General features: G+C 36.1%; 1 protein-coding gene across 8 annotated transcripts in view; it reads right to left on the minus strand.

The window, feature by feature from the left end:
• DCDC1 (doublecortin domain containing 1) overlaps positions 1 to 13698 on the minus strand; it is a 382148-nt gene that overhangs the window by 321721 nt on the left and 46729 nt on the right. For all 8 annotated transcript variants that reach the window (XM_072969711.1, XM_072969714.1, XM_072969715.1 and 5 more), the window contains exon 6: positions 6478 to 6683. In XM_072969711.1, coding sequence (XP_072825812.1) covers positions 6478 to 6683 — 206 coding nt within the window. The remainder of the gene's footprint in view (positions 1 to 6477; positions 6684 to 13698) is intronic.

Consider the following 13698-nt stretch of genomic DNA (forward strand, 5'->3'; position numbering starts at 1 on the left):
TCTAGCCCTCTTCCTGCCTCATTCTAAGTTCTCTCTTAAGGCAATCTAATCAGTGCCTCACCATTTCATTTTCTATTTTCATACTGACAACTTCTTCCAAACAGGTATGCCTACCCCCAGGCTCTCCTCTGAGCTTCAGACTAAACAATGCCTATTCAGCATCTCCATGTAAACAAATCAAAGATCCCTCAAAACAAAGACTGAATCCCAGCATTTCCCCTTGGAGCCTAGTCTTCCAGCATTCTATGCCTTAGGGAAGATACCTCCTTCTATCTAGATATGCAAAGAAGAAATTTCAAAATCACCCTGGATACATTTAACATCTCACTGCCCCTCATCCTATGTATCCAAGCCATAATCAGGGTCTGTTGGTTTTATCTTCTAAAAATCTTAGAAATCCATCCACTTTCTCCATTTCCACTACTGCACCCTAGTCCAAGCTGTTATCATCTGTCACCAGGACTCAGGCTATACACAGCTAACAGTCTCCATGCATCTGCCTGGCCACCCAATCTGTTCTCCACTGAACACCAAAGTAATCTATTCAAAAACATAAATCTGGTTATCCTCTCTTCCATTCCTAACTAAAACACCTTATATGACTTTCACTGCTCTTTGGAGGAAAAAAAGGCAAAAATCTGTACCCTTTTCTACAAGGCTACTCTTTCCCTCATATACTGACCTTTCAATTAACGGAATTCATCCTGCTCACTCCACCATGGAATCTTTTCAGATGCTGTGCTTTCTGCTTAAAAAGGTTACCATCCTCAATATCCTCCCCATGTACACAAATAAATCCTGCTTATCTCTTCTCAGAAGACCTCCTTACGTCCCCTACTCCACGTTCAATAATGTGACCATTTTACAAATGCTTTTTTTCTACCACTAGCCTAAAAGCTCCATGAGAACAGGACCATGGCTGGTTTTCCACAACCTTATATCCAGGTGTTTGGTAGATACTAGCAGTCATAAAAATACTATGAATTAATGAATGAGTGAAACTTAATATATGTCTAATTTAAACTCATTTCATCATAAATTTTATATTGATATTAAGAGTCTGATAAAACCAGCAAAAAAAATTTCTGATCAATGTTATCAAATTATGCTGTAAAGTATGTGTGATTTCAGGAAAAAACATTTCAAATGAAACTAACTCTTTTTAGTATCAGAGTACTGACCCTTTACTGTCCTTAAGAAGTAAATTAAGAAAACCTCTTCATGTTTGAAGCAATACTCTCGGTTGCCTACCCAATACCCATTCTCTAACTTATCCTTGCTGTCCAGAGTTTTATTAAGGGTTCACTCTTCCTCCTTTTGACTCAAGGAAGGCAACAATTATCTTAACTGGTCTAAGTCAGTTATGGTGATCCCATGTTCCTTGTCAGTGAATGATTTGGGAATGGACACAACCTGGTTCTGGCCAGTGTAACATAGAAGCGGCTTTTGGGAAAGGCGTCTTTAGTCACAGGGAAGAGATGGTAATTTTCTGCCTGTAGACAAAGTTGTACCAGGCTGTGCAGCACCCATTCTGTTACTAACATATGAAAGAGCACAAAATTCAGAAAATTATAGAGAACATAACTAAATTCCTGTCCTACTATGCTTGGTACTGTCCTATCTCTGATCTCTTGCTTCTTTTTTGCTTAAATCTGTTTGAATCAGGATTTTATATTATTTGCAGCTAAAGTCATCCTACTAATGGAAAAAAATTCTATTTGGTTCAATTTCCTCAAGCGAGTAACATTGTTTCAGCTAATTCAATGAGCATTCTTAATATGGCAAATACATTACAACAGTATTCACTACATAAACCTAAGAAGCAAACTATTTAAGAATCCAGAGAAGAACTTCAGAAGAAATTTAGCAAGCTGAACACTGTGAAAATGAATGGATAGTTATGAAATTAATTTACTGGATTACTAAAAATATTTCACTTTTGGGAATTAATTGGACTTGTTCAATAGATGAGAATTATAATTTATCATAAATATTTTGCAAAAGGGAATTTGTTTTTATAGACTTTTTTGTCTATTGTCAAATACATTATGAATTTTCAATGAATTAAAACATAATAAAGTGTACTTGGCATGACTATCTGTTAAGACCAACATTTTACAATTATTTATAAAAAATGATGACCTTTATTTCAATCTGAAGATGCCAGGAGATTGGGCTGAATTTGTACCTATTCCTTACTTTTTGCACTTATTAAGTAGCTTAAAGGTACTTTACTGAATAACGCTTGGAGATAAATTTACTGTCTTGTTATTTGTCTTCCTCATAAAAGTAGGTGATACTATGAACACTAAATCTAGTTATTTGCTCTAACTAGTAATAAACATGCTATGATTTGTAAAAGCAATTTTTTTTTATGAATTTGAAATGTATATTTTCTGGCATTTTATTATTAAAATGTGAATGAGAAATAGAGAACCAGGGGAAATTTTCTAAGTAATCTATTAATACATACTCTGTGGCTATTTTGTCCTGAATTGATTACTTCTTAAGAATAACTAAATAGCCCAGATTTCTTTTAAATTTTTGTAGTTCTAATTATGTTGTCATATTTGTTTGCTTTTTAAACCTTCTATTTTGATGTATAATTTACATGAAATAAATTGTACCTATTTTAAGTGTACAGTTCAATGAAGGTAAAAAATGTATCTGTGCAACTACCATCACAATCAAGATACAGAATATTTCCATTAGTCTCCAAAATTATTTTTGCTCTTTCCCAATCACAGTTCAATATCCCTGGCCCCACACAACCACTGATTGCTCTCTATCACTAGAAAATAGTTTGTCTGTTCTACAGTTTCATATAAATATAGTCATACAACATGTAGTATTTTGTATCTGGTTCCTTTCATTTACCATAAGGTTTGTTCACTTCTATTTCTAAAGAGTATTCCTTGGTATGGATACATCACAACTTCTTTATCCATTTACTTGTGGATTAACTTTGTGGTTGTTACTGGTTTTGAGCTATTATTAATAAAGCTGTGAACATTCATCTAGAAGTCTTGAGTTGACATGTATTCTTTCTCTTGTATAAAAACCTAGAAATGGGATTGCTAGACTGTGTGGTAAGTGTATGTTTCACTTCACGAGAAACTGCCTAATTGGTTTGCAAAGTTGCTCCATCACTTTGCAACTCAGCAGCCACATGTAAGATTTCCAGGTACTCTATATTTTTGCTAACACTTAGTACTGTCAATCTCTTAAATTTTAGCTATTCTAATGTGTGTATAGTGGTAACTCACTGTGGATATAATTTGCATTTCTTTGATGATCAATAATGTTAAGCATCCTTTCACGTGCTATGGCTTATTTCTATGTCTTTTTTAGTAGTGTTCAAGTCTTTTGACCTTTTTTTATTGAGCTGTTTATCGCCTTACTATTGAGTTGTCAGATATCTTTATACATTCTGAATGCAAACTGTTAGGATGTGTGTTTTCTGAATATTTTCTCCCAGTCTGTGGCTAGATTTTTCACTTTATTAATGAATTTTGTTCTGTTTTGTTTTAGTTTTAGTTCTATGTAAGAAATTTTTGCCTATCCCAAGGTTGTAAAGATTTTCTCCTATGTCTACTTGGAGAATTATTACAGTTCTACTTTTTTAATGACTAGCTCTATAATTAATTTTGAATTAAGTTTTGTGATGAGGTAGGGATTGAGGTACTTTCTTATCATACAGATATCAAATTTGTAGCAAAATTTTCAGCAATATTTGTCAAAGAGACTATTTCCTCATTGAATTATCAAGAATAATTTGCCACTATATATGGGTTTATTTCTGAACTTTCTACTTTCTGCCCTTTATGTGTATCCTTATGCCAATACCATTGTCTTGATTATCTTAGCTTTATAATAAATGTTGAGATTATGTAGTGCAAGACTTCCAAATTTGGAAAAATACATATCCATATGTCTAAATAAAAATCTATATACTGAAAGTGCAACTCAGCCCCCTTCTCGACCTGGCTCCTAGACTACTCAAATTGGCAAATTCTATCTGAAGAAATTGATTAGCTCCAGGTAAAGACATATAGACACTGACAATTACAGACCTCATCCCAAAGGAAAAGCCTTTCCAATGAAACTCATCCTTCAATAAGACATACCTGTGCTCAAGAGCTTTTCAATCAGCTTTAGCCCTTCATTTTTAAATACTGATGGAAGATTAACTCATCCTTAACAAAAGCTTGAAAATGAAAGCCCAAAAAGAAAAACAACAAAAAAACAATACTTAGAGAAAACAAAGGTAGCATAGGAAGCAAAAGCAAAAAAAATTCATTGGGTTGGAAGGTAAAGATAAAAAACCTCTCAGATAAGAAAATTAGAAGTTCAGTTCAAAGTTTCAACATATAAAAGCAGGAGTTTCATAAAATCAGAACAGAAAAAGTAGGGAAAAAGATGTTATCCAGGAAATAATTCAACAAAATTCCTCAAAAGAGAGGATGAGACTTCACAGACTGAAAAGACATGCTGAGTAGCTAGCACTTCTTGAAAAAACTATTGAACACTGGAAATAAAGAGATAATTCTAAATGTTTTCAGGGAGGAAAAATTAAAAGCAGGTCACCTACAAAGCAACCTAAGTGTCCATCAACAGATCAATGGATAAAAAAGATGTCTCACACACACACACACACACACACACACACAGTGGAATATTACTCAGCCATAAAAATGAAAATGTGCCATTTGCAACAACATGGATGAATTTGGAGGGCATAATGCTAAGTGAAATAAGATACCTCATTCTTAAAAGCAATATTTAGACAAATATTTACATATACATGTTTTACTGAATCCTGTCCTGAGTTTTATAAAAATTGGGAAAGTTCTTTAAATTCTACAAATTATAAGAAGAAAAAAATAAGCTAAAGAATTCTTTGATCATCCAGTTTTAAATAAATTGCTCTCTAGCATCAAAAAGCAAAATAGCAGGGATATTTTTATTTATACTCAACCTTTTATCTAAGAACATGTAATCTGTAAGAGTGACTGTTACCCCAATTTTACCACTGAGGCATAGAATTACAGAGACTGAACTGAAGTGAACTCAAGAGGTTATCTAATCTAGCTTCTATCTACAAGAATGACTGCATTTTAACAATCCAAGGGATATGTCCATCTCTATTTTTCAAAAATCACCAGGGAAGATGTTACAACTTGCCTTAGCAATTTGCTCTGGTGTGTAATATCCCTCGTTTTACCCATAATTCAAATCTGCAGATAAGAAGGAAATAAAACCCAGTTTCTCAGCTTCTCAGTAAATACTCTTACTCAGCTATAGCTACAAGACAACCACAAAAATAAGTAGATGAAGAAATAGATATTTTGATAAGAATTTCCAGTATCTATCAACCTGTTTAAAACAGTATTCATTTTGAAAATAGTCTGGTATAACAAATTGATCTACACCTATCTTCATTTCATAATAAATGTTTCCCATTAATAAGGAAGAAGATTTTTAACTATTAGATGTGTATTTACAAGTCCTAAAGATAAGAATAGCAAGATAAGAATTTAATAGGGACTTTCTGGGTGTTAGGCATTGTACTCCACATATAATATCACATAGAATACTCACATCAATTCTATGAAGTAGGCATATTACTATCACCAGTTTTCAGATAAAGAAACTGAGACTCAGACAAGGTAAGTTATCCAAGGTCTTAGAGCTAGTGAAAGCCAAGATTAAAACCTAGACAATTTGTTTATGTTTTACTGCCTCCCTAATACATATTTAATAAATATCAATTGCTATTATTATTATTATTACCAAGCTACTTTAAGATTCATTGAAAAATCCTTATCTGAAAAAAGGTGGTGTTTTTTTTTTTAATTCCCATGAGTTTCTCTATATTTTTCAATATCAAAGATCTGGGGACTACACACACCTTCTAAAAACATGCATGTATATGATAAGTAAAACTTTAAAATTTGTGTTTTATAAGTTTGCTTGATTGTTACATGACTTTTCTTAGGCCCATCCAGATTTACTTTTTAAAATGTATATGGATACTTATAAGAAGAATCCTTGTTATTTCTGACTTTATTGTTTTGAAGAGCAGGGGTACTTATGAATTTTATTACTATTCTAAATGAAAAAGGAGCATGTTTGAGATTTGAAGCTAGGTTAAACTGGCTTCAATATAAATATCTTATAAAATTTATAACCAGCTAGAATGTTTCCTCAAGTATAAACATAACTGTTAACTAGGGAAATGGCCGACCATGGTGGCCAAATTATTTCCTGAAATACTGTTGCTTTATTAAAGCAAGTTATGTTGTTAGTGCAATAAGCATACATCTAAACAGCTGAATTTTTGCATTCTATATAATGTCTTCTTAATATTTCAGTTTATTAGTTGACACTGATAGATACATGGAAGGAAAGAACATGTTCAAGAGCCATAAAAACTCTGAAATTTAATTTATACTTCAATATTTAATACAAAATTACCTTTTTCATTGTTTCCTTTCCTACTGTAATCTCATGCCCATCCTGCCCCGTGCCATTCTTAAAGAACAGAATTCGGATTGAGGTCTTCTCAGTAAGTTTCTTCATTCTCATAGAAAGAACAGGCTTGGTTTTCTGTCTTTTGACATCAGTAGGAAGCATCAGCCCATTCATTGTCCAAGTTACTTTCTTCATTAACAACAGATGGTCTAGAAGAGAATTTTTTTTTAAGTCAAGTCAATATTTGGCTTTAAAATTAAAAATGGACACATCATGCTTCCCTTCCCCCATTACCTATATCATATACACTGGCCAGTCTCCATTTAGATGCTGGTTTTCTGAAATGCCACCACCAGCTTCCCACTAACCGTGACATAAGCTGTAGCAAGCTGTCTGCTCTGATAGCCTGCATAAATCATCATTTCTGAAGGGAACAGATGTTCAGGGTATGAAAGAGTAATACCACAATTTAGTCCTAATTAAAATTCTCCTTAGCGTGCCTCTATCCCTGATCAGATGCACTGGGCTGAAAGGGTCCACTGAAAGGGTCCAAAGTCCTTTGCTTATTATATAAAACAACATGGGTCTTGAACTTTTGTATTCTTTAACATTGGGAAAACACTTTTTTCTCTTTTGTATGATTATCATCCATATAGCTTTAAAAATGGTGACCTCCAAATAGTAACCTTATACATAATTCTCCTGTGACTAGAATGAAGGTGCCTTCTAAGACATCTTTGGTAAGAGATTGAAACTATTTCACTAAAAATGAAAACCAGTTTTTCATTAACGATTTACTTTGACCTATACATTTTCAAAGATGTGTGCTGAAATTTAAGTTTCAAAACTCCCACTAATATTAATGGGAGTGCAACTAAATTACTATGTATGACTTTGAAAATGTAAGGGTAAGAACACTGCATACTAAGTTGCTGTCAGCATTCCTCTCTTTTCAAGAGGTTTCATTTCATAAATAAATAATTTGCACCTGAGTTATTTATTTTATTTGTGCATTCAATTTATTTTAGATTATACTTTCTTTTCACATAAATTACAAAACTACAGTGATTCCTCTCTCATCTGCTCTTTATTTGTCCTAATAAGAGAAATAAAGTTGATTTGCATATAATTGAAAATAGCTGCATTTATTTGTTTGCCCAAATTTCCAAATAACTCTTCACTATTAGCATTTACCTTGAAAGAAGCATGATCTCTTTGAAATGATACTTTCTATAAAATCTGCTATAATATTGATATGAAATACAAGCCAGTGATTGTAAACAACCTTCAAGTCCCAGAATGGCTACATTAAATGTTCAAAAAAACAAAAACACATTCTCTCTCTCTGTCTCTCTCTCTCTCACACACACACACACACACACACACACACACTCATACATACATACAGGCACATAAACTTGCAGAATAAATTATAGCTAGAAGATTATAGATATGATTAAGCCTCCAAGAAGACAAACTTTTTTATGGAAATTAGTTACATATTTTGCCACTTTGTAATCTGAAATTGATAGGAATTAGAATTAGAAAATTCAGCTAGAAGTTAATGGGATCATATATGCCAGAAGCAATTGAAAACAGGTAGTCAAATAAATATTTGTACATGTACGTTCACAGCAGCACTATTCACAATAGCCAAGATGGAAAACAAGTATCTACCAATAGATAAATGGATAAACAAATTGTGGCATATATATAGATTGGGATATTATCTAGCAATAAAAGGAATGAAGTACTGATACATATTACAATATGGATGAGCCTCGACACATTACCAAGTGAAAGAAGCCAGACATAAAAGGAGGAGACATACTGCATAATTACATTTATATGAAACATCCAGAAGTACCTTGTAAGTCTGGACAGGGAGAACATGTGTATGGATAAAGCCAATGTGGTAGAAAGGGGCCAGATTGTGTAGGGTAGGATAGAGGGTTTGTATTTTTATTCTGGATGTGATGGGAGGTCACTGGAAGGTTCTCAGCAGACAACTTTATGAAGAACAGACCATAACAGAGTGTTGAAAATACTGGTGGTGCCCCCCAGATTCCTTTGACCAGGCTAGAGAACTGCCTTTAGCCACCTAGCCAGGAAATGCCTGTGAGGTGATGATCCCTTCCCACCCACCCAGGGGGACAGTCCACAGCCAAAGACTGACTGGGGACACAAGGGCCCGTTCCCTTGCATCAGGGAGGTGTTTCCCACTCAAACTGGGGCTAGACTCAGCTCAACACAGGGCTTGGCAGAGCGTCTTCCTCTGCTCCATGCTGCTTCCTCACTCCTCACAGGTTTCCCCCACTAAGTCCCCTGCACAAAAATCCCCATCTCAGACTCTGCTTCTAGCAAACCTGACCTCAGACAGAGTCAAAGCAGGGAAACTTAACTCTCAGCTATTCTTTCTTCACAATAACCCTGAAAAGCATCATTCCTTTCCATTCCCAGCCAGACCCACTTGCCATCTCTCTCAGCCTTCCATCACCTGCGAGAGCTTCCTCATTGTATTTGATCCCCCTCCATCATATCCAACACACTATACTCGAATTATAGCTGAATTTTCCCACAACATCAATTTTATCACTGCCTGATGAAAAAGTTCCTGGAGTTAGCTTTTGAAGTTTTCCATAAGTCAGTTAGCCAGCTGGTCTGTCTGTCTGTCTGACAGTCAACACATATGGATTCCATCCTGGGTACCAGACCCTGTGCAAGGAATATGAAACAGACACAGTCCCTTCACTTAAATGTATGTCTAACAGAAGAGTTTACTGATAATCTGACACTATCCAAACTTTCTAGTTTCATCTTACCCTAGTTTAAAGCGCTAGTCTACCTAAGCTGATCTGTTCCTTATTCCTTAAGTACACCAAGTTCATCTTTAAGCCCTTCCCTCACCTATTCAGACTCAAGTCCTTCTCAAGATCCAGTTTAAGATCGTCCTTTAGTACTCCAGCCTGCAGTGGCTCATTATCTCTTGAATGCTTTGAGCATTTGCAGCCGGTGTCATCCATCCATACATTCATTCACTCAGTATGTCTGAGAACCTACCACATGCCAGGCGCTATACTACATGCTAAGGAAAGAGCATAAGCCATCTGGAATTATTATGTACATGTTCTATAAGTATATATCCTATTTCTGCTTCCATACTTAAACCCTTAGGAGGTAGGAGTCAAGCCTGTACTTCTTACCACTTGCTCCAGGATATTACAAGTTCACTGTACACAATGTAATTACTAGGCATTAACATTTTCTGTGTATTTAAATGTTCAATTGATACCAATTTAATTTTATGTTGCTATTCATAACATATTAATCATGCAAAATAAACTTTATTGCCTGTGTGTATGTAGCTACTATCTTTATTCCCTACCACTCCCCAGTGTGAACATGAATATGATTGATCTACCACCTTGATGTTCATTAATACCACAATGGCACAGAATTTTTTCAGGAAAAGAAGAAACCTTGTCAAGGAGAACTGTTTGGCAAATGAAGATCTAGAAGGAGTGGAACAGACTGGGATAAACTCAAAGTATATTTAATGTAACTGCTTATATTTTCCTTAAGACTCCGTTTGGGGGTCATGTCTTCTAGAAGCCTTTCCTAGCATGGACACCTCCCTTCTGCTCTTTGTGAAGACATGTATCCCTGAACTTATCCCCCTAGAACGATCACTTTGTGCTTTCTTGGCTAAACACGCAATGCTTACCTGGGGCATGGAGTAGGTGTTCAGTAAGTACTCAATGAATTAATGAATAAAGCTATCTTTTATTCCAAGAAAACTTATTCCAATAAAAGAAATATATTCATAATTCCATTACTTGAAAACATCTAAGGACACTTCACTCACTTAAAAAAATAGGCAGCCTGAAAGGTTTTTTTTTAAATCACATTTCGAGAGTCAAGTAGGTTTTCTGAAAGAACTCTAGGTGGATCTAGGGAAAGCACACTATAAAGTAAATTTTCAAATAAATTTGAAAGTATCATTTTAATAAACATAAACTATATACAACTTGTTTTTAAAGGTACTCCTATACCCCAGATCTTTGTTGATAAACATGGAAAGATTATTGGAAATAAATAAAGATAAAGATTTTTAAGCAAACCTATAAAGCAGTCTAATAAAATAATACAAATGGTGACTAAAACATATTAATAATATACTAGATAGGCAGCAAAGCCTTAAGAGCATGGGCTCCGAAGCCAAACTCTAGGGATCTGAATCTTAACTTTGCCTCTTTATATAACTGTGTAACCTTGGAAAAATCAATCCTATTTGTCTTCCTTCCTTATCTGAAAAATGGGAACAATAATAGTAATTCCCTTACCTGTTGTATGGATGAAAGAAATTTCTAAAGATAAAACTTTTTTACGTAAATATGAAACACAGCAAATGGTGGTGATATAATTACCCTCATGATTTTCACCGAGAACTTAGCATATAGAAAGCAGAGTGTTAAGTGATTTGTATACACTAACTAGTTTTACCCTCACGACCTTAGAAAGCAGCTAATACTATCATCTTCATTTTATACATGAGGAAAATGAGACCTGAAGAAATTAAGCAACTAAATCTGTATCATAAATCCATTAAGAGGATCGAGATTAGACCCAGGCTGAATAATTCCAGAGCCTGCTTTTTTAACCATGACACTGCACATTCCCTCAAGTGCCTAAAATGTAACAAGAGAACTCCCCTAATTTAAAATGGCTGGATTTCTCATGCTTCTTACTTTCCCACTTTCCACCATAATCCCACCTTAGTACTATCTAAAAAACAGCTCCCCTTAGTGCCTATATTTTGCTCAAAATTTCCGTATGAAAACTACTGTGACTCAGTTTACAGACCTTCGTGTCTGTTGTCAGTCAGAACAGCCTGATGTAGTCAACTAAAGTTTCTCAACCTCAGCAAGGGTTAGCATGTCTTTGTTTTGTTGTGGGGGCTGCACGATACATAGTGGGATGTTTAGCAGCATCTCTGGCTTCTCCGCACTAGATCCTAGTAGCACCTCCCACGATAGGACAACCAAAAATGTTTCCAGATATGGCCAAATGTACCCCAGGGGTCAAAATTTCCCCCAGTTGAGAACCACTGGAGTAAAAGAGTTTGAAATAACTGCCCTCTGCAGATGTGCAGGGAACTGTGAATAAGCTACTGGCACACACCATGCTTTTTTCTGACTCCAACTTTTGATCATGTCTTTTCCCCTCCCTCTTTGCTGGGCTACCTCTCTTCTTCTCAACACAGTGCCACCTCCTTCAGGAAACTTTCTTTGATCTATCCCTCTGCAGGCTTCACCTTTGTGTCCCTCATTTTATTGAACTTCTCTGTTTGTGTATGTGTGTCTCTGTTAGACATTGAGCATTTCAAGAGTATGGAATGTGTTTTCATCTGTGTGCCTCCAGTATTCAGTACATTGTAAACAAGTCTGCTTATTGGATGTTTAACAAAATAATGAAGTTGATCATACATTTTCAACACAAGCATTTGTTTCCTGCTGCATAGCCAGCACCTGAAATAGTGTTTATCCCATAGTAAATGCTCAAATAAACAGCATGATTAATTATTTCATTGGGTAGATATTTACTTGACTTATGTTTTCTCTGCATTTTGGAAAAATACTACATTTTTATCCTCATGATTAATTAGCTTTTTCATTGCCATGTCCCTCCTCGAATTTACTCAGAAACCAGAATGTGTATCATGGAGCTCAGAGTAGGAAGAAGTAAAAAAACTCATAGGCTTAGTGAATTACTCTGCATTGGTTCAGAATTGTAAAACCCTGAGGTTGAACAAAACTTCAAAAATTATTGATTCTAACCACCAATTTGACTTACTCAATTATCCATTCTACTTATACTCATTAAGTGCCTACCACATGTTGCTTGCTAGAGATGTTGCACAGACAGAACCTCAGAGTTCTCGATCTTTGGGGAAGACAAGAAAAGAAAACAACACACAATACAGCAGGTGTTTGGTTAGAGATGTCACAGGGCACTGGGGGAGTCTGGAGCAGGGGCATGTGCAACAGCCTATGGTGGCCAAGAAAGGCTCCTTGGAGGAAGGACATGAGGCAGGACTTGAAGGGCACATGGAGTAGGCAAAGGAAGGAGAGCATCATCCAAGGGGAGGAAATAATATTGGGAAGACCCAGAGTCATGCAACAGTATGATGGACCGTTGGGAGGAAACTGAACACAGAGGCTAGAGATGGAGCAAGGAAGGTGGGAAATAGCTTATGCAGATCAGAGCCTATGCATGATGCTAAGAAGTTCTACACTTCCCAAAGCAGGCCATTCCAATCTTTTGGACAGGTGGGGCTATTGGAAAAATCTTCCTCACATTAAGGCAAAAGTCTATTTCCCTATAAGACAAAGCATTTGGGGTAAGTGAGGAAGCACACAGCTCCAGAGCAACAGGTATCAGTGTGTGCCAGAGGATTCCTGTAAGAGAACCAACTGGAGAACCAAGGAACCCTCCTATTTAGCAACACGAGGTGAATCTCTTGTACATCACAGCTTTATGGACATATGTCTGTGTATGAAGAGAGGTGGTGAGGGCTGACAGCCAGGGTAAGTATTACTACATCTAGAGGTGAGAAGAAAAACAGAATCTGACTCTTCGACCCCAGTATGGAACACCTGAGGATGCTCAGCAAAGACCTGCCTAGGTTTCAGCCTTGGTGAGGAAGAGGATTAAGTGAGGTTGGGAGTGGGTGAAATGAGGAGTAATCAAGTGGTGAGAAAACTGTCAGGTATGTAGAGCAGGAAGCCAGGCTGAGAATTAAAATAAGAACTTATTACCACCTAAACCCACTTTGAACTTCTCAGAAAACATACTAGCCATAGCTAACAAACACTTTCTACATTTCTGTCTTTTGTCAACCTTCTCATCTAAAAACCCTGGCATCTTTCCCAGGGCTGAGGCTATCTGACCTTTGTGAGAATTAGAAAACAGCCTCCCCACCCCCACCGCCAGGGTGGAATTAAAAAAGGGCGAGTCCAGCTCCACAGTCCTTCAGCTGTGCACAACAGGGAGCAGCGGCCCTAAACCTTCCGGAAGGTCACACCATTCACCTCTTTTTTTACTCCTTACTTTCAATAATAGTTAATAAGCACCTACTGTATGCAAGACACTATGAGAAAGGCAAAGGGAAGTGTTAAATGAAGAAGAAAGCCTCCTCCCTCCCCAACCACAGAAAGAAAAAAG

This window comes from Vicugna pacos, chromosome 10 (assembly GCF_048564905.1).
Source record: "Vicugna pacos chromosome 10, VicPac4, whole genome shotgun sequence".
Classification (NCBI taxonomy): domain Eukaryota; kingdom Metazoa; phylum Chordata; class Mammalia; order Artiodactyla; family Camelidae; genus Vicugna; species Vicugna pacos.